This window comes from Polypterus senegalus, chromosome 2 (assembly GCF_016835505.1).
Source record: "Polypterus senegalus isolate Bchr_013 chromosome 2, ASM1683550v1, whole genome shotgun sequence".
Taxonomy (NCBI): domain Eukaryota; kingdom Metazoa; phylum Chordata; class Cladistia; order Polypteriformes; family Polypteridae; genus Polypterus; species Polypterus senegalus.
In genome coordinates this window covers 263,478,062-263,500,250 of record NC_053155.1, presented here as the reverse complement: position 1 = coordinate 263,500,250, position 22,189 = coordinate 263,478,062, and the positions used below count along the sequence as shown (strand labels likewise).

Sequence of the window (22,189 nt, the reverse complement as noted above, 5' to 3'; positions counted from 1 at the left end):
CTCACCTTACTTTGAACCTAATTACTTTGTAAGACCAGATCTACGTATTAATGGATCTATTTTTGAGAATTCCAGTATTTGCCGAAAGCAATTGATGTCACTTGCTTAGCACGCATCCCACACCCCCCATGGTAGTTGCCCAATAGCTTGGGTAGGAAAATCTAGCTATGATATTATGTAACGCCAAAAGTCTTGCAGACTTCTTCTATAAACATGATGAAAACTTAATTTTGCATCAGAGCCCCTTGTTAAAGAATTGAAAAAAAAACAAACTTCCAAACAAAGTTTCTGCAACCTTAAATTACACCAAGACAAACAGATTAACTCTGTAGTAAAGAGCTGCTTTTTCCAGCTTCGTCGTTCAGCTACGGTCAAACATAAATAAACAATAATCCATTAGACTAAAGTTTTTTTTTTTTCACTATATCAATCACCTGTTATTTTTATTTTATCTAAAAGCCTCTGCTCCTTGGTGGTACCCAAATGCTGTTAATTAAAAGCACTGTTATAAACACAAACACAAAAGAGTGTGCTAAAGATTGCCTCGCTGTCATTTCCACTTGTCTGCTTATAACCAAGCAATGGCTTAATTTAAAATGGACAGATAGGGCACAGACAGACAGATTTTAACAAGCAATTGCTGGAAAAGTAACTCACTTCAGAACATCTATCATAAGAATACAAGTGAATACACCCTCTTGATTGTTTCTAGGATTTCAAAGCAATAATAGATACAAGTTTTAATAGAAGTAGAAACTGGTTAGACAAAGTAACAGTGGCAAAGGGGAGTTGATTTAACTACCAAAGGAATCGTACAATGCATTTGGAACTAAATGAATATGGAACAATAGTCATGTACAATATTTTGGTAGAAAAATATTTTTTCAATAAATGGATCATTGTGTAAGAATTCCTCAAATTATGCACACACCGCACAATGAAAACAAAGACCTTCTATGTGTCAAGTTACATTAAATATCATGCAGAGTTAGGCAGGGAGGACAGAAATGCTGTTGCTATTTCTAAAGAGAAGCAAGACAAGTCTTGTTTAACATGTGCAGTACTTAGAAGTACAATCATAAAAAGACAAAATGGCACAAGTCAAAAGAAAAATACAGCTTTGGAATGTCAGATAAGTTGTACCATAGACTATAGGGAGCAGGGCCTGAGTTAAATGACAATTTGCACAGCAGCTGTTGAACTGTCACCTGGTAAAGCATTTCTATAACCATAATCCTCCTATTCTGAAGTATATTTTACATTCTATATCATACTCTGAATACTGTTCAGAGTGGTGAAATTATTTTGGTTGGACTAAAGACAGAAACCCAGCTACTGGAGATTCAAATGTGCTTAACTTTGTCATCCAAGTGTCTATCCTTTAAAATTATATGTGCTTTTACTTTCTAAACCAAACTGTAGACACACTAGAAGAAAACAGAAATCAACCTATCTACTGAGTAAATGTTCTTTTATAAATTAAATCATATTTTGTCACATAAAAATTATGCATACAGTACAATATGTAATTAAATGATTATGTTATTAAAACAAACAAAACAAACACACAAGAAATTCTGGCTTGAAAAAGGAAAAAGGCTTTATATTTGCAGCAAATTTATTTTTTATGCTAGCTTATCAAATATAAAAAATAGCCCAGCAAGAGTAGAAGATTAACTGAAACATTCAGTAATAGTTCTAAGAACACATGGAGATTACAGATTATTACTTTAAATAAATGAATCAAACTGCAATCTGCCCTAAAAATTGAGGCAGATGTTGTAATGGCATGCTTTGGTCTATAAGGACAGATGGCATGAGTAGAGTGCCCCATTTGCTTAAGAAAGCTACTTACATGGGTAAATAAATTACCCTTTGCCACCATGCTTGGGTTATCTCTAAACATTCCCAATAGTGTAGTTATTTTGGCTCTACATTTGCTGAAATACAACAATAATATTATCCAGATGCAAGTTGTGTATTTATACACACTGAAAAATGTACTGAACACTGTTTTCCATTCATCTTCTGTCTTATTTAAATGTTCATGTTTACTGACACATGTACAGAGTACAGTGAAATTCCTTCTTGTGTCTGAATGATATGCAACAAAACTAATTATAGGTATGTCACAGATCTAATTTGGTAAACACTGCTGACTCACAGACTAGGTTAAAAAGTAAGGAAATAAAAATGTGAGAAAGTTTATTGTGATTTTATTAATCTATAGGTGGAATGACAGAACCATCTCTTTTCTAAGTTGCTATCTGTAATGTTGAATCTTAAATCTTGTTTTCTCCCATTTCAGAAAGTAAATATCTTTTTGAGGTCAATGCGCAGATTTCATGAATCAATTTTCGTAACTCAATTATCCAGGGTAGGGTCATGGGGCAGTTCCTATCCCAGCAAGCACAAGGTGAAAGGCAGCAACAACACCTGGGCAGGATGCCTGTGCCTTACAGAGTGAACACACACAGAAGCCAATTTAACAATGCTAATGCACCTAACCTGCATGTCTTTAAAATGTGGGAGGAAAACCATGTGGACCACCAGGAGAAAATGCAAACACCATGGAGAGACTACCAAGGATGCAAACCCGCTGTCCTTGTTGTGAGGCAGCAGTGCAACTACTGTGCCACCATTAAACCTACGTTCAGATTCCTTCTCAGTGATTCTTTGTTGTCCCAGAAGCTCTAGTTTACTTTTCCTATTCTTCCTTTTATTTCCATTAAGCAATCCTATTGCTCAGTTTCTATAGTATTAAAGGAATATTCCTTTACCTGCCCAAGTTCACCTTCCACATTTATATTTATCTGTGACAATCATTGCTCCGACATTTGATGCATCACTGATTGACTGCTTAAGATGGCAATGTTGCATAACAAAAACAAACAAACAAACAAACAAACGAGACGTCCAAACCTCAGCTGGATTCTTTAGACTTTGATTCTATCTATATCCAAAACTTGCTTGCTAGGTTCATAAACTTTTTGGTTTCTGACCACAGCACACTTTTTGACTCCTTTTAAACTTCTGTTTTTCTTTCAGTTCTTTCATTCTTCCAATAATCTATGTTTAGATCTTAAGTTTGTACTTCATTTTAGGGCTAGTTCCACACGGACCCACATTTTATTTGTGTGCAGGTAGATCAACTACCTGGATGGATGGATGGATGGATAGATAGATCAACTAACCAAAAAATATTTATTGTCACTATGCAAAACACCTACAGACATTTTGGTTTTGTAATGTTCAATTCAATTAGCCCAATTTTCCTCTTTAAATTTCCCAAAGGAAAAAATAATTTTTAACGTCATGGCCATACACCCTTCTCATTGCTAGGTCTGAGGACAGTGCTTTCTATCTGACCTCTAAAACTATGGATATGTTCTTTCTCCACTACTTCTTTCACTTCATTCAAATGACTGTAACTCTGGCGAATCGACTGTCAAATCTCTTAAATTTGCAAGTGACAGCACACTAATAGGCCTCATTTCAAACTATGAGTCATCCATATACAGATAAGAGGTAGAAAATCTGACATTGTGGTGTAGCCATAATAATTTTTAAAAACTCAGGAAATGATTATAGATTTCAGGAAACGGACACCTGCTCACAAATGGCTCAGCTGTTTGGATGACAGAATCATTTAAGTTTAGGGGCACTGAGCTGTCACAAAACCTTAAACAGGACAATAAAATCACATGCATTACTAGGAAACCCATCAGAGAATATTCTTTTTTGTTTCAGCTGAAGAAATTCAATCTTTCTCAAGAAATTTTGGTCCATTCTACACAGCCATCATTGAGTCCATTCTCACCTCATCTGTAACTGTTTGGTTTGGTGCTCCTCTGTTCAGTGCATCATCAAAGCCTATGAAAGGATCATAGGCTGTAACTTACCACACACTTAAGTACTATACGAGTCCAGAGTCAGGAAGCAGGCTACAAAGATCATTAATGATCCTACACACACCGGGCATCACCTATTCCAAAGACTTCCCTCCTGCAAATATTTTAGCTTTCACTGCACGAAGACAACATATCACCTAAACCATTTTCCTCCATGCACAGTTATTCTTACTAATCAGGTCTGTGATCCTCAGTATAGGTACTGCATACCTACACACTGGACTGCATTTACATTTTAATCCTACTATCTCTTTATGTTTCTGTATTGCCTTTGTATGCTGTATCATATTTTATTATTTTATGTTATCTTTTGTACTCTGTGTTGTCCTCGTATGGTGCATCAATACTATCAAGACAAATTCCTAGTACACATTAGCGTACCTGGCCAATAAAGTGAATTCTGATTTGGATTATGATATCAGATAGAAAGATAGAAAATTTAAAAGGGAAATTTGGCTTTTTACAGAAGGTTTTTAAATAAATAAATAAATACATAAATAGGTAAACAAATAAATTAACATATCTAAATAAGTATACAATACACATAATTCTGTTAATGCACATTCAGATTTTCTTGTTTTTCTTTTTAGTTAAAGGAGTTCTCAGCGTTAGGCCAAACAAATTACCAAATTTCATTAAGAGAATGACTGACTTACTGAAAAGACAGATGATCCATTGTTTAAAACTGACATTAAAAATAATATCATTCCAATATTATTGTATCTCAGATAACTAAACTGTGAATACTGCTTTCAATTCAGATGCATAAAAACAGCCCTGAAAGCTCGTTTACAAAAGATTTGATGTTGGAGTATTCAATGTCTAATATAGCAGTTAATTATTGTAATGGCTTATTTGAGAGTGTCACGCAAGCTCATTGGAGGATCACCTCACAGGCTCACTTGGGTCATTGCAATACCACCCTGAGGCAAGACGAGGCACTAGTGCTAACTATGTTGTATCCTTCTTCATCCAAAGTCTCGAAAAGATGTCCTTTAGCGCCCGGCAGCGAGGAGGATTCTCCGCCCCTTGAGGTCAGACCGGACCCGCTCTCTGAGTTGCACTTTCAGTTTAGAGCGACTCCGGCTTCTTTCAAGAGAACAGTGGAATGGCGACTCTCTGAAGCACATAAAGAATGCAGTGGTTCTCGTTAACTGCCAGCACGCATTTGCCCATGCCACAGGGACCTCACTTTGTCATGGATAATGAATTATTGTATCGGGTTGCTGAACATGAGGGAAGGTCCGGAAGTTGTTGCTAGTCCAGCGGACCTACGGCGGCAGGTTTGCGAGTTAGCCCACTCTCACCTTCTTGGAGGCCATCTCGGCTCCGATAAAACATTAGAGCGCATTAAGCTCCGCTTTTTGGCGGGGATTAATGAGGAGGTTAGCGCTTTTGCATTTCCTGCCGGAGTGTCAACTGCGGCAAATTCCTAGGAAGGACCGTGCTCCTCTGATTCCCCTTCCCCTTATTGGCGTTCCCTTTGACAGGATTGGGGTGGATATAGTAGGACCCTGGAGCCCTCAGCCGAGGATATAAATATATACTCGTCCTCGTGGATTATGCAACCCGATTCCCTGAAGCCGTTCCATTGCGCCGCTACCACTAAAAATATTGCACGGAACTAGTAGGAGTCTTTTCACGGTGGGCATTCCTAGAAGTCCTGACGGACCAAGGAACGCCTTTCACCTCGGAAGCGTTCAAGGAGACTGCCAAGTTACTGAAAATAAAGCATTTAAAACCTCGGTGTATCATCCTCAAACCGATGGGCTAGTGGAGAGATTCAATCAAACTCTCAAGCAAATGCTACGTAAGGTAGTCAGCAAGGATGGGAGGAATTGGGACCAACTCCTCCCCTTGTCCTCTTTGCCTACGGGAAGTCCTCAAGCCTCTACGGGTTCTCTCCCTTTGAATTACTATACGGAAGACAGCCCGGGGCTTATTAGATATTTTAAAGAGGGCTGGGAAGGGGAGGCACAGCCCTCCACTAACATTTTGGAGTATATCGCCCAATTGCGATAGATTTGATGTAATAAGACCTATACTAAAAGTCATATCGAGGAGGCACAATCAGCACAGGCCGCCTGTATGACCGTGGCACGACTCTCCGGGAGTTCCAACCGAGGGTAACTGACTCTGCCCTTTCCAGTCGGAGCTCTATAAAGCTCAAGAGGAGAGTCAGCCAGTGATGGTATGAGTGACCCGCAGGACTTATCCCTGTGCATTTTGAAGACTCAAAGCCGTAAGTGCTGCATTCTAATTATTATTTGTTTTGGTTTTTGAGCATTGAGCATTTGTTTAGTCCAAGAACAAAACTAATTGAATTGGGATGACCTGTTTGGTACTCCCAACATTTACTTTTTTTGTGCAGTCTCTCCTACTACAAGAGCAGCAAAATCCAAGTTATCAATTTAATGTGTTCTAGGATGTAAATAAAAAAAAAACACATCAGTAGAAAGTGACTCAAAAAGGAATCCTTTACAGCTACTCAAGTCTTCCACTGGATTGCTATAACTGCTAAAATACTAAAAAGTCATTTAAATGGGTTTGTGGGCTTGCTAAATCTCTTTTCTGGCCAGTTTTAACCCTCCAAGTTACATATTTTGCATGCTCTTAAAGTTTGTTACCAATATGCTGGTCTTTTCGTAAAATGTGGGTTTAGAGTTTGAGTTTCAAAATGCAAATTACAAATCTGGTAATTACAAACAAGCAAGGGTGGGTGACTCAGACAAAAGGTCTTAAATGGGAAAAAACTACAAAGTAAATGTCAAGAAACTCACACTCCTAAGCTTCAGTTTTAGTTCTTGAAATAAAGGAGTATTTATTTTGTTTTTATTTAAAATTCAGCAAAGTATCTACAAATGCATTTACCTTTTAAATAAAATGGTGCACTCTATGTCACCAATTGATGTATGTGAAATGAAAACCACACAATAGGAAACATGGAAGAGGAATAATGCCATCAAGGATATAACACAAAGAAAGTGAAAATAAATTATTAAAAAATAAATCTACTAACAACTTTAATTAACTAGTACAGTATATTTATAGGCAGTACCAGAATACAACCTACTGAGGTCAATGCAAACATATGAAGAAAGGAGAAACAGGAAACAAGTGCCATGAAAACAAGTAGGTTTCTATTACCTTTATGTGCAGTTCACAAATATGCCAGTGAAACAGGGAAACATAGCTCTGTATTATCACAGGATTACAAAGAAACCACCTCAAGGATCTAAAGGAGACATACTTCACACTCTGCAGATAGTGCAGCTTCTACAATGTAGTGTGCATAGAATGACGGACTGGGTCTGTCCCAGCCCTCTGCTCCAGTGAACACCTGGACTTTTACATGTACCCTTGAATTAAGGTATATGTTACAGGGTTATTGGATCATTATTTTCACAAGTACAGGGTACTGTTAAATTCTAACTTGCAAAAGCTTATCAACGTGCAACACTTTGTCACTCTTTGGTGCCATGATTAGTAAATATATCACTCTTATCTCAAAACTTCTGTCTCCCTTACCTTAAATCACCACCTTGTCTCAACCAAATAAAAAAAAAAAAAACACTAAAAACATACCCACTTTATTTTTGGCTGCCACTTTTGTTCTTTCAAATTGCTCCTACAATATTGGCCTTATTTATCTTCTGTTTTATTATAAATATGTTCTCATTTACCTTCTATTACATTTTAAACACTTTAAACATGCAAATAAATAAAAACTGTGAATTATGAAAATAAAGAAAAACAGCATGAAATATTAGCATAATTATATGTTTTGTTTTGCCTGTTTACTTATTTTGTCCATAATATTCCATCAAATACAACATGAAGCTTGAATTTAAAATTGTCACTACATTCGTCAAAGCTGAGAGGGCGGGCTCTAGCGAATGCTGCGTTTTAATTTGTACATTGGACCTTAGGACGTCCAATGCCACATTTACGGCAGACACTTCAGATGTAGGCTCCTAATGATGAATTTGGAGGTTACAGAATTAAAGTGGCTGCTTTGTACAATGATTTTGAGCAACTGTTTCTTACACTTGTAGTTGATGTGCACAGTCACGACTTTGAGCATGCGCATGAGCCACCCAATTCCAAAGTCAAGCAAAGCACATACATCTACTCTGCAGATAACTCACTAATCAAAAAACAATACACTCTAGAACCTGCCCTTTTAGCTTTGATGAGTGAAAGTGACTGTTTTAATTCAAGCTGTACTTAATGTTGCGTTTGGAGGAATATTTCTGAAAAATATTAAATAAAAAATAAATAAGCAACAGAAAACACACTTTGTGACACATTTATTTGTTTACCTTCACATTCTTTTTTTCTTTTCTTGCCACATTTCACAGTTCTTTTATTTGAGTATTTATTCATTATTTTAAATTTTAAACTGTATGGCACTTGGAAAGTTTGTTATGTCATTGGAAATAATTTTTACAAAATTTTTATTTAGAATTTATCCACCCTGACCTTTTATATTTGTTTCAGCTACCTGACTTTTATAGCACATTAAACTAGCTTTCTTACCATCTATGTGCATCTTGCGAAAACAAGCGACTAAAACATAAAACTTCTATTAACATTGAACCAGTTACTTCAATATATACACAATTGAACCAGTTACTTTAATATATACACAAACCACCATTTCAGTACCACCTCCCACACCTATTTTCATTTTTATTGTAACAGATTAAAAAACACTTTACAAACAATATAAACATGACTTACTCTACGAAGAAAGGCAATGTAAAACAGAGAGGCATAGCTGTTTGCAAATTGAAAAGCAAACAGTTTTTTGATTAGTGCATCATTATAGGCTGTCTGGGTCCTATAGTTTTCTGCAAAATAAAATAAGGATAAGAACATATAAATACAATTGTAAATAAATTGCTAGAAGAGTAAGTAGGAAATGACTGCTCTCTTAAATACTTTAATTAAAAGCTTTCTGTTTTAATGGGCTCAACTCCAAAGTGTTGTATCCTATCGCAACATTACACTTTATTCAGTAACTTCTAATTCTAACCTCATATCCAGAAAAACTGAGTTTATCTGAACAAAATTACCAAAATATTTTGTGTCAACAGAGCACCTTTCACAAGTGAACAAATTACAAAATCTATTAATTTGAAATAAAAAATTTGAAGATACCCACCCCAGTCAGTCATTTTTATGGCAATTTTTTCATAGACCTGCCAAATAATAAAATGAGCTCTTATTTATAATACATAAATTGTAAATAAAAAAAAATTCAAAATACATATCATCATATCTTTGGTAGAAGTAGGTGGTCTCTACTACGAAGGAGACCAAAAAATTAAAGAAATGCATCTTTATTAAATATAAAGTACAGCAGACCAATAAACAGAAATGAACAAGAGGAAACAAATAAACAGGACAAAATATGCAGCTGCACTAGGCCTCACTATGTAGGTTTCATTCTCCCAGTCTCTTAAATCATCTCAGCACGCTATTTTTTAACATTCTATCATCTATACTGTACAAATGGGAATCTCTGCAAAATCTGGTGAAGACTGATAAACGGTGTGGATCTGTATATCAGGGAAATGCAAGCAAGGGTAACTGGTGCCACATTGGATGGGAAAACCAATTAAACGTTGGAATGAAACGTAGCCTGTAGTCTTCACTTGTAAAAATGAGGAATCTGTGCAAAAGGATCAACAGCGTGGATCTGCATACAGACAAACACACACAAATTCAGCTTTATAACAGGAAAGTTACACATATTGAACAAATATTAAAATACTCTGTAATAAACAGTACTAGTGTATGCTTTAAACAAAAATCATTTTGTCATTTTCAGACCTACTGTTACTATGACCTATTCTGCATACACATAAAACATATTATCATTTAGTGTTTTTCTGCTGTGTTAGTGTTAATTAATGCTATACAAAAAAAATTTATTATTCAAAAAGAAGCAGCAGAATTGACTCTCATGGCTCATAATCCTGATCATAATTCATACTCTATTTTCAAAACTGAATGAATGCCTATTTAATCATTTCTTCACTTGAGAAATTGACTTGGATCACCAAAATTATTCTGCCAATTATATATGATCATTGCTATTACTTTGTTTGTTTTAATGTTAAACTTAGTATTAGACCAACAGAGAAATAACAAAACATTGGAACTTATGTGCTTCACTGACCTATGAAACCGCACTTCACTTTTAAATCTAGTATTCAAATGACACCCATGAATTAAGATAAGCAAATGCACCCACTTAATAAACACTTTGGCCAGTCACCTCAGTACCATGATGTTTTTTCTAAGGATATCTCAAGCAAATTACATGAACTTGTTGTACCTGACCCAGGACTGTCATTGATATAGCATTCATCAATGAACTAAGAACTGTAGAAAGCAGGAAAGTTTGGAAAGAATTTTCAGTCTTCACTTTAATTCTCGCCCAAGTTTTGTAAACAACTACTCCTAAGACACTGATGCAAACAAATCCAACCTACAGGAAAAAAATGAATACCTCAATTTACTTATAATCTGAGCAAACAAAATGTTAAATAAAAATAAACAATATTCTTTCATTTGCAAATCTTTCAGGATAAGTACTAGGCTCTAGAACTCTTACTATAAGTTTATACTAAAAGTACTGCATATGTAAAAAAATTACAGCTGATGTTGAGTAGGCAGCAAGATAGTTAAACTGACAATTAAAATAAAGGCAGTGAAAAACAGTTTGTAAGAAATTTACATAAGGCTGCCAGGCAGACACATCACTGCTGCAGACATTGTGAATGAATGACTGTAAATGCCTCAAAGCAGTCAAAATGTGCTTCTGTGTACTTCACACTTAATTCATGAAGGTAGCCGTTAGCAAGCACATTACAATATGCATGTGCAAATACAATGACCAATCTCTCTTTATTAAATGCCTCACTCTTTTTGTAAGGTGCATTAAAATTTTCAAAGAATGGTATTTTTACTGAAGTCATCTTTATGTTGTCATGTCAAAACTTTAAAAATGTAAATACATTTTAGGGCTCTAAAAGGCAAAATTTGTACTTGCTTAGGCAAGAATAAAGCATGAATAATTTGTAACATATGAAACAATTCACAATTGCAAAAAAGCATCTGCTACTAAAAATCTTCGCTAAATTTTGTATGAAATGTAAAAGTTCTTTTCTGGAGCTTGTGATGTATGATCACTGACGGTACATCAGTCAGACTATTTCAAGTATCTGTTGATCCTTCTGTTCCACATTTTAACAATTAATGGGTAAACACAGTTGGACCTTCATATCTACATAGCAAATACTGTTTAAGACTATTCAATGAAGTTAGCAGAATACAGTTTTTATCCAAGGTATGAAATAAGTATTACTATACCCTTATCAATTAATTCAACTATGCAGAGCAGTTTATCAACCAGCAAACCACAAAAAAAAGCATTTTTTCTTTGTAGCAGATTACATTGCAGTTTTACTTCTCCTCAATATGTAGAATAACAACGTAATTCCAGACAACACTCAAATTTATACTGTCAATGAGTGAAGATGCCTCTTAAATTACAGTTTATTATATACAGTATACTGTACATATCTATCTCAGTGTCCACTTTTATCCATTAAAATGAATAAGCACATTTGTTTATCAATATAAATGCTTTAGATTATTGTATGAATTCCAAATAGCATCAGACACCCTTACCAAGACCAGTAGAACAGAAAAGGAAGCAAATATTTTTGTGTATCGATAACTAGTTGGATAATATGGAACTTCATCTCCAGTGACCAGATCCTACAAAATGAATGAAAAGCAGGAAACATCAATAACAGGTTTTAAACAACAATTTGCCAATAATTGATTGAACCAAAAAATGTGTCCTTGTAAGATTTTGCCACATTACTCCTACTATAAATTAAACCTACTTTCATTTTTCAAGAAATTGCATACCATTTATTTTAAAGTTAAACAGACAGGATGTAAATAAAGGCCTTTTATTTAATTTAAAAAATGGCACATTGTCAATGACAACGGAAGTGTGACTATAAATGCAAATCACCTAAGGATTACAGTAATTCAGTAGAAAACAGAGGCAGTACTCTAATCTGTTGTAAATATTTGACATCAACCCATATCCTGATTCTTCTATCGATTAGAGGATAATGGTTGGCAGAGCACTAGCTATCCTAACAGTCCAGGTGCAAAGCTGGAAGCAGCAATCCAAGAGCACACTTCCAAACGCACACAATTTTGCACAGAGATTTGCCAAATACAGTGGAATGCATATGTCTTGAAGAAACCAGACACATTCAAACTCCATACAAGCAGCAAGCTGAGCTGCTGTCAAAACCAAATACCTAGACGTGTGAAAGGCAGAGATTCACCTTTCACAATAAAAAAAACCTATTGCTTAGAAAAGCCAGGATTAAATACCCAGGTCACACTGAATTATTTAGCAGTTATATTATTTGATATCATTTATATTGCCAGACATCCCCCTACATATTTACCTAACACAGAGTATTGCTGGTCTAAGATCTAAGCCTGCTCTCGAGACACAGAACAACTGCATTTAAGACAGGCTGTAACATCCTTTATATGTGCTCATGTGTACAAAGCCCAGAAAAAATATGATTTTCACCTTTTGTAAACAATACATAAAACATGATACAGGATTACAATGTTAGGAAGGTTTAAAAATAAATAAATAAATAATTAAAAATAAAAAATGAAGGGAGTTATTTTATTGTGTCAAATCAATAAGGACACGCTGTATTTGAAATGTAAAATGATATTTAAAATGAACATTTTAGATTAAGCTTTATAAATTGTTGCTTTACTTAAGTTGTATTGTTTATTTCACTCATTCACTTCCTCCCTCTGGTAAATAATGGTGACAACGCACTGAACAAGCCAGCCCAGAATTCTCTTTCATATCCCCATTTTTCAGCTTCTCTTGAGAGAAATTCCCTGTGTATCCAGGCTATCTGAAACATAATTCCTTCATCATGCCAGAGTCTGCACTTGGATGAACCTTAGCTGGCTTATTCCGATATGGAGAAGTAGCAACTCTACTCAAATTCCCTGCATGTTGTTGAACTCCTCGGTCTGTCACAGAGTGTTAAACGCAACAATCTCATTTTAGTCACTGAAAGTGTAATCATCACATTCCTTTTCCAAAGGAGGATTCCAACTTGCAATAGGAGTCCTTCAGAGTACCCACTTAGCCCATCTCTACTATATACTCATCTGATTTAGGTATATTAATGGTTTAAATGCTATTGTTTTTCTTTTTACACTTTTAAAGCTCCCAATTATAAAAAAAAAGGATTACAAGAAAAGCAACATTACAAAAACAAACCTTTTTTGTGAGAATTCCTTTAAATTCAGGTCGATCTGGCTCATTTCTTTCATAATCTTTCACTTTCCACTTGTGAGACAGACTTGCGTTTTTCCTCTTCCATATTTCAAGAAACACTGTCCCTGTGAGTCAAGAAAATGCAAAAGAAGCTTATGTCCAACATTAATAACTACCTCATACTTATACTAGCTCAGATCTCCCGTTTGTCATCCTTAAAGAACAGTGTACTTCTAAACTATTTCCAGCAGTTTTGTTGTCTAAACATCATACATATGCCTGGCATACGTATGGGGCAGCCACACAGCAACATACATTTTTTGACAAAAACACCAGTTCAGATTTTTTTCAAGACCATATGCAGAAATGCTTGCTCCACTTAAAAAAAAAAAAAAAGATGTTCAATATTCTGCTTATAAAATTCTGCTTATAAATGCAGACTCTAAGATTTCAAAGAGCAGTTTTAAGAGGCAAAGTTTGTTCACTAATTTATTTTTTCTTCAACTGCATTGTCAAAAAATGTCTCAAGTAAATGTCTGATAATAAAAAATTAGTCATTTTATCCAAGAGTCAAATGTTCAAATGTTTTAAAACAGAAAGAAGATCTTACCCCAAAGACATAAAATCAATGCAAAAATTGGAGTAGCATTGTTATCCAGTGAGTATTTTATTATGCTGGACGCATCACTTAAGGTTTCCCTTGGTTAAAACAATAGACAATGAAAATCATTACTGATGACTCATACTATACATACCAGCAACAAGAAATGAGGCTCAAAGTATATAGAAAGTTATCAGGAAATCAAATTATTATTTAAATTATCACTGCTGCACAGAAAATCATCACATATTAAACAACAAATTTTAACTCTCATACAAAACCAAAACAACGTTTCCACAATAGAATCATCACATCTACAATTATATATCTAGTATGTTAACCTTCAGGATGGGACTCAGTTAGGTGTTCTATTTAAAAAATTAACCCACAAAGTAAGGCAGCCCAGTGGTATCAATGCTGCCTTGTGATAATGCGACCAAAATTCATGCCTTGGGTTCTCTCTGTGTGTAGCCTGCACGTTCTCCCTGTGTGCGCTCTGGTTTCCTCCCCACTGTCCGGCAACATCCAGGTTCAGTGAACTGGCATCGCTAAATTGACAGCAGAGTGTGTTTTGTATGCTGTGTGTTCCTGCCTTGCATTCTATTCTAGCTGGGGTTGGCTCCAGCCTCCCCACAACCCTGGTCTGGAATAAGTAGATAAGAAAATGACATGACACAATCCAAAAAGGAGTGTTAGCACCATGGTTCTTTTTCAGGAAATTAATATTATTCTAACTTAGTTTAAGGTCTATTTTTGTCTGCTTGGCCTTTTAAATAGAGCAAGAGACTAGCAACACGGTGTTAGCAATTGCCAAAGATGGAGGAAGATACAAAAGAATGAAACAACAAAGGACTGGAAGCGAGAGACAGATGTGCTGTTGATATAAAGAAAGCAGATTGGTTAGCTATATAGCAACATACTGACCCCAACAACTAATGCAGAAAAGATGGGTACTATGGTAGTTTCATTTTCTCTGATAGAGTCTTTTCCTTCTTTGCATCTCTCTGTACCAGAAGACAGACCATTCAATAAAAAGACACACATTTCACTTTCTCCATATTTCATGACCCCTTAATCTTCCCCTGTCTCTAATCGACTCTCATGGGCAACCCTGTAAATTATATTCTAGTAAATTCAAATGTATATTATATTCATGTTTCTAATATGTAGAAAGACACATACTAGACACATCCGCTTTCAGAATGTTGTTTTATTCTTGGGGACTAGTAGATGTATTGTATAGGAAGTGCTGGTTATGAAGGATAAATATGTAACAAACACTACAACACCAAAGAACCCATTTGTGTCAGCAATCAGGGCTAACAAAATTGCGACCATGTTTCGCAAGGGTTCTAAAACTTCGAAAACCGTTTTCACTGAATAATGTTCTTCTGCACAACGCCTGGATAGTTTCTACCCTTATTTAAAGTTGTGTTTTTAGCATAACTGCCCAAACAGTTGCTGCCCCATTACTAACCTTAGGTAAGAATAATAAAAAGAACGCCATTGAAGATGACTTATTATTTCTAGCCCAAATGTAACTTCTGCTGTTTGGACATATTGACAAAGTAGAACAAATAAATTTAAACAAGACCATTTTGTCGGCCCTACTTCAAAAAGTAGTTGTAAAATGATCAAGCACAACTGATTTGTGGACATACTTGAAACACAATCATGCCAATGCTGTATTCAGTTGATGCCCTCCAATTCCCCAGATGTGGATGGCGAGACCAATGATGAGGAACAGCACTTATGATTAACTTTGAAACTAATTATAACCTATAGCCATTTATTTGTTTGTTTGTTATGTTATTTATGGGCACAGTTTGCTGAGAAGGGTTTATCTAAATAAAGACTTTTGCACTCTGTTTAAATGGAAACAAGTACTGTATGTTAAACTTCTGCATATTCTATAAGCTACTAGTGGATATAGTGTGATTAGCACTACTTGTTTAAATAACAAAAAGTCTATTGATTTTCATTTAACAAATATGAAACTGTGTGTTTAGATGGAGGTATAACCATCTACTCTCAGTAATTTTTTGTCATGTTTTTGAATGAGACAAATGGCCACTAGACCCCTTATGCTATGTAATAAAGTGAGCACTATTCCCTGAGAGAATCTCATTTTCCGCAAAAAGATACTTACTGCACTGTATTATAGCTGCCCTTTGTTGTGCATGTTTGATTAAGGGTCTGCTCTATGAGTCTTCTCCTCCATTCCACATCATAGCATTTTTTCCTTAACAATTAAAAAACACAAATTTTGAATTGCTGAGCCTTGTTAAAAAAAATCTGATTTATATGCACAAGCCTATCCACAGATCAATTTAAAAAAAAAAAAAAAAGATTATTGTTTGTAAAAAAGCAGAGTGTTTGATTAATATGGCACATTTCAGCGTATGGCATATGATGCATACAGTTTTCTAGAGGGCACACAAAGTTGAACATTTCAAATGGATAACCATACATTTGGTCCATCTAAACCTGCTTCTCTTTTTGCCCATGCAAAACATATGCCCCTGCGCAACTCAAGGAGTACTGCAAGGGCAGGTGTCCAATTCGGATTGCTTATAACAAAAATAGCGTTGGAACCTTTTAAAGACCAACAGTAGAATTTCTAAGGCCAGTTCCAAGAACATTCTTCTGATGGCAACATACTTCTCCTATTTTCCAGAAAGGGAAAACACAACAGCAATAACACTCAAGATACTGATTTAATTTATCAAATTGTCCTTTGGTCTCCAAAACGGTTTTCTAAAGATAGACCAATAAAAACTCCAAAAAAACAAATGAAAAACATTTCTAAAAACAAGTCACAATGTAATCCGAAATATTATTCATTTTCAATACTTTCATGCAATGTAAAGTGTTTTCCACAAACATATCCATTACCCCATTGGGTATAAGTAACCTATACAATGGTATAAGATATGCAAATACTGTATTGGAGAGAAAAAAAAAGTCCACCACTAGTAAAATACCCAAAGAAAGTAGAAAATTGCAATAAATTCTAACAAACATGACACCAAAGTCTTTGTAAACAGAACAGCAATTGCATAACATCTGGTGGATGTCTGTTTGAATTTTAATGAGCCATTAATGCACCGATACTCAAACATTAAAGGTCAACAAAAGTGCTATTTTTTTAAATTTTAGAGTACACTACATATCACCCACATTGACTATTGGCAAATGAAGAGACAAAGGAAAATAACTGGTGAACAAGTATTGAGTGGAATATACAAATGATTAGTGGGAGTAACACTAGGTAGATGTTCCAAATTCTGCTCTTCATTTACAGCAAACCTCTCAGTATGAATGTGTTCTATGTCACATCTCCAGATCTCCTACTTTCTAAATAATAAATGTTAGACACTGAAGATGGGTGAGTATCAGTCAGTGCTCCTTCAGGGCTGTGGTCTGTTCCCTCTCCTTTGTCTCTGTACACTAATGACTGTGCCTCCAGTGACCCATCTGTTGCATTTCTGAAGCTTAATGATGACACCACCCTGACAGGCCTGATCACAGATGGAGATGAGGTGCCATATTAGAGGGAGGTGGATCGATTAGCCAGTTGATGCATCCTCAACAATCTTAAGTTGAATTCCTTGAAAATAGAAGAAATGATTGTGGATTTTAAAATACTCTCTTCGCCTCCAACACATCTTTTATTAATGATGTCACATTCAAAGGGTTGAATCATTTCAATTTCTTTGCACAACTATCACACACAGTCTAAACTTGGATGAGAACACATCTGGTCTTATCAAAAAAGCTTAGCAATATATGTTTTATTCTCCGTCAACTTAAAAAGTTTAACCTGCCCAATCAGTGCTGGTACAGTTTTATAGAGGGACTAGCTATACCCTGTGGCTGTGCCCACATAGTAATAAAACAGGACAAACTTTAAAAAATCAATAGACGTTGGCACTATAACTGATCGTGTTCAGCTCTGAAGGGAAAGCGTTCCCCACTTGGGGAGAAAAACACATGGCTGTGATATCTCTGGAAATCAGCAGCTACCCTGTAAAACACATGGACCTCTGATCTTTCTCTCTAAAACGTCAAATGTTACTCCTTAACAGTCTGTAGATGATAACGTTTGTTGAACAAACAGGTATCACTAGCTAAGTGAAGGCAAGATGCACTCCAACATGTGGCGAGACGTAGACCAACTCGAACAGAGGCTCGCGAGTGAATAAGGAAGGCCCCGCCTCCTTACTCTCGGAATACATCAGTACCGCAAGTGACCTATGGTACTTGGTGTGATGAGAGAAGTTGCAAAATCAACTGGAAAGTTCAAGCAAATTATAGAAAACAACCAGATCTAAATCTTTTAAAGTAATTCTTGTGAAAAGCGGATAGACATACAGACAGAACACGCTTGGCCCACAAAATTTTTAAAACCATTTCTTAGTGAGCACCTATGGGCCAAGTGTAACCTACATTCCAAATTTCAAATCCCAAGTCCTCATGGTTAGGGAGATTTCGTGATGAGTGAGTCAGTGACATTTGGCTTTTTTATATATAGACTAGCAAAATACCCGTGCTTCGCAGCGGCAAAGTACTGCCTTAAAATTTTTATTAAGAAGAAAATTAAACCTTTTTAAACTGAGGGAAAATATACCAATAATTATTTGTTAAGGATCTCTTCTATACCACATTGTCAGTTCGGCCCTCCGGTTGTAATATGACCAAGCTGTGCGCTGAGCTTACTCTTGAGCATGCAATGTACAGTTGGCCATGTGAAAAGGAATCTTGTCTCAAATCTCACAGCTTGGATTGCTGCTGTCATAATCGGTTTCAGTTTCATGGTTTGTTTCAATTACGACAGTATTTGCAGGACTTGTGCTTCTGTCAAGCGTTGTAAGCACACAACTGGTTTCATCGATAACTTCTCATCCAGCTTTTGAGAGTTTAAACATTCATAAACATCAAAATGTCCACTACTGAAATCGTCACCTGTGAATCTAAGATGTTTAAGAGGCATTGGGGGTTGTCGAAAGGTGTAAAGTATTTGGCCATTTCGGTACACTTGAAAGCGACAACCGAACAATTCAGTGGCAGCCATCAACTCACATGCAGAACGATAGGTGAAGGGCTTAAGCATTTCACTCTTCTAGTGCTCCTGTGTAGTATAATTATCTCCTGTACCGTCATCAGTCCAAACCTTGAACCTGTCCCAGTCATTCAATACATAAGACACAATGTTCCTCCGGATATCAAGAGTGAGCCTGATATGGCCGTGTAATATGTAACAAAGAGAATGGAAAAGGTAGGTGCCATCTCTGGGCATGGAAACCACTCGGTAAGTGACAGTTCTTTGATCGATGGTGATCACCTTGATAGACATGTTAATGGGGGTACGGCTGGAACGATAAAGGAAATGGGTACTTGAACAATGTAAAGTAAGTCTAAAATACCTACACAATAACTATAATTGTAATAAACCAACAATAACACAGCTGAGAAGCCGTGGATTAAATAAAAAGGCTGTAGTTATCAGCAGGGAGACGTGAATCCCGTGGCGTAGCAAGGAAGGGAATGTAGAGACCGGCGCGACGGACAGCCTTATATAGGCAGGCAGCCAACAACGTGGGAGGCATTGGGATGGGGGACCGAACGCCGCCTCACACGGTGACCGAGCTGCAGGCTATGGACGTATATATGTATGTAAGTAGGATTCAGTTAGCGTTGGGAACCCGCGTACCAAATTTCTTGAAGATGGGCCCATAAGTAACAAAGACCGTTGGAAAGTTCAATATGGCAGCCGACAGTGGCGTCATACCACCGAAATAAATACATACATTGGTTTCGGTTAGCGCAGGGAAGCCGCCTACTAAATTTTGTGAAGATGGGGCTATAAATAAGAAAGTTCAACATGGCGGACGTTGTCGACCGTTATGACCATTTTGCATAGAATTTCAAAATGAAACCTGCTTAACTTTTGTAAGTAAGCTGTAAGGAATAAGTCTGCCAAATTTCAGACTTCTACCTACACGGGAAGTTGTAGAATTAGTGACGTTGAAAAGTTCAATATGGCGGCTGACAGTGGCGTCATACCACTGAAATAAGTACATACATCGGTTTCGGTGAGCGCAGGGAAGCCGCCTACCAAATTTCGTGAAGATGGGGCCATAAATAAGAAAGTTCTACATGGCAGACGTTGTCGACCGTTATGCATAGAATTTCGAAATGAAACCTGCTTAACTTTTGTAAGTAAGCTGTAAGGAAGGAGTGTGCCAAATTTCAGCCTTCTACCTACACGGGAAGTTGGAGAATTAGTGATGTTGGAAAGTTCAATATGGCGGCCGACAGTGGTGTCATACCACCAAAATAAGTACGTATATTGGTTTCGGTGAGCACAGGGAAGCCGCCTACCAAATTTCGTGAAGATGGGGTCAGCCTTCTACCTACACGGGCAGTTGGAGAATTAGTGATGAGTCAGTGAGTGAGTGAGTGAGTGAGTGAGTGAGTGAGTGAGTGAGTGAGTGAGTGAGTCAGTGAGGGCTTTGCCTTTTATTAGTATAGATCACTGAAAGCATCTTCACTTTCTCCATACCAGTCTGGTATGGCAGTGACTCTTCTCTCCCCAAACATAAACTGCAATTTGTTATTTAGACAGCAGAAAAGAGTGTAGAAGTGAAACTGGATTATACGGAGGTCCTGTATACATCACAGCTCACGAAATACGCCGGAAATATAAATAAAGACAATACTAACTTGGATTAACCATCCGTTTCAGTTATTACCATCAAGGAAATGTTACCAGTTAGATAGAAACAGTTTCTTTCCTACTCTAGTCACTACTATTAAACACAATCTCTTATATTTCTAATATGGTTAATTACTAGATAACTTCACAATGTGAAAGAAGACCCTGTCAAGCCTCTGGCTGAGGCAGTTCAATATGAACAAAATGGTGGTTCGACCATAGAAAGCCTGGACAGAGTTTGGGGCAATGTAGGTGGAACTGGCCTGCTAACATTAGGAGGTCTTGCTCAATAATGATGTAGGATGACTTGGTGTGTCAGAACATTAGAGCAATCTAGACGAGAACGGCCATTCAGTCCAACAAAGTTTACCACTCCTATCCATTTAATTCTTCTAAAATAACATCAAGTCTAGCTTATTCCATGTATTGATGGATTCCCTGTGTGAAGAAAAATATATATATTATATATATATAAATATAATATTTGTACAAAATTTACCTTTATCAAGTTTACAGCTGTGTTCTTGATGAACTTATTTTAAAATAACTGTCTCAATCCATTGTACTAATCCTCTTCATAATTTTAAACGCTTCAATCAGGTCTCCTCTTCTTTTGCTTAAACAAGAAAGGCTCAGCACTTTTAATATTTCCTCATAATTCACCCCTTTTAGCCCAGCCTAGTTGCTCTTCTCTGGACATTTTCTAGCACTGCCACTGCTTTGTCCTTTTAGTAACCTGGAGACTAAAACTGCACACAGTACTCCAGATGAGGCCTCACCAGTGTGTTATGAAGTGTGAGCATAACCTCCTTGGACTTGTAACTCTACACACCGTGCTATATAACCAAACATTCTGTTAGACTTCTTAATGGCTTTTAAACACTATTTGGAAGGCGACAGCGTCGAGTTCACCACGACTTCTAAATCCTTCTCATAAAGTGTACTTTCAATTTTTGTATATTCAGACCTAACATTTTTACTTCCTATGTGTAATAATTTACATCAACTTAATAATGTAATAAGTTTCTTCTGCCACAAATCTGCCAGAGCCTGTATGTTGTCCAAGTCCCACTGTAATGATTCAACAGATTCTACATTATGTGTCAATCCACCTAGTTTGGTATTATGTGCAAATTTAATCAGCTTGTTACTTATATTCCTACTAGCAGAATACCCGCGCTTCGCAGCGGAGAAGTAGTGTGTTAAAGAAGGAAAGAGAAACAAAAGGAAACATTTTGAAAATAACGTAACATGATTGTCAATGTAATTGTTTTGTCACTGTTATGAGTGTCGCTGTGATATATATATATATATATAGCAAAATACCCGCGCTTCGCAGCGATGTCGTGTGTTAAAGAAGTTATGAAAAAGAAAAGGAAACATTTTAAAAATAATGTAACATGATTGTGAAAGTAATTGTTTTGTGTATTTGGCGGCAGCGTCACAAAGTTGTTTTCGTCTAGCTGCATCACAAAATATACCACGACGTCTGACACGCCTCCTTTTTACTGTTTTCTTACAGCTTGGATTGCTGCTGTCATAATAGGTTTATATATATGACACATATATATATATATATACATATATAAATATATATATAT

General features: G+C 36.3%; 1 protein-coding gene across 2 annotated transcripts in view; it reads right to left on the bottom strand.

Moving 5' to 3' along the window:
• LOC120523822 (anoctamin-4-like) overlaps positions 1 to 22,189 on the bottom strand; it is a 78,453-nt gene that overhangs the window by 14,916 nt on the left and 41,348 nt on the right. For both annotated transcript variants that reach the window (XM_039745454.1, XM_039745455.1), the window contains exons 7-13: positions 16,020 to 16,112; positions 13,880 to 13,968; positions 13,273 to 13,394; positions 11,616 to 11,705; positions 10,258 to 10,410; positions 9,079 to 9,115; positions 8,655 to 8,764 (exon numbers count right to left, since the gene is read on the bottom strand). In XM_039745454.1, coding sequence (XP_039601388.1) covers positions 8,655 to 8,764; positions 9,079 to 9,115; positions 10,258 to 10,410; positions 11,616 to 11,705; positions 13,273 to 13,394; positions 13,880 to 13,968; positions 16,020 to 16,112 — 694 coding nt within the window. The remainder of the gene's footprint in view (positions 1 to 8,654; positions 8,765 to 9,078; positions 9,116 to 10,257; positions 10,411 to 11,615; positions 11,706 to 13,272; positions 13,395 to 13,879; positions 13,969 to 16,019; positions 16,113 to 22,189) is intronic.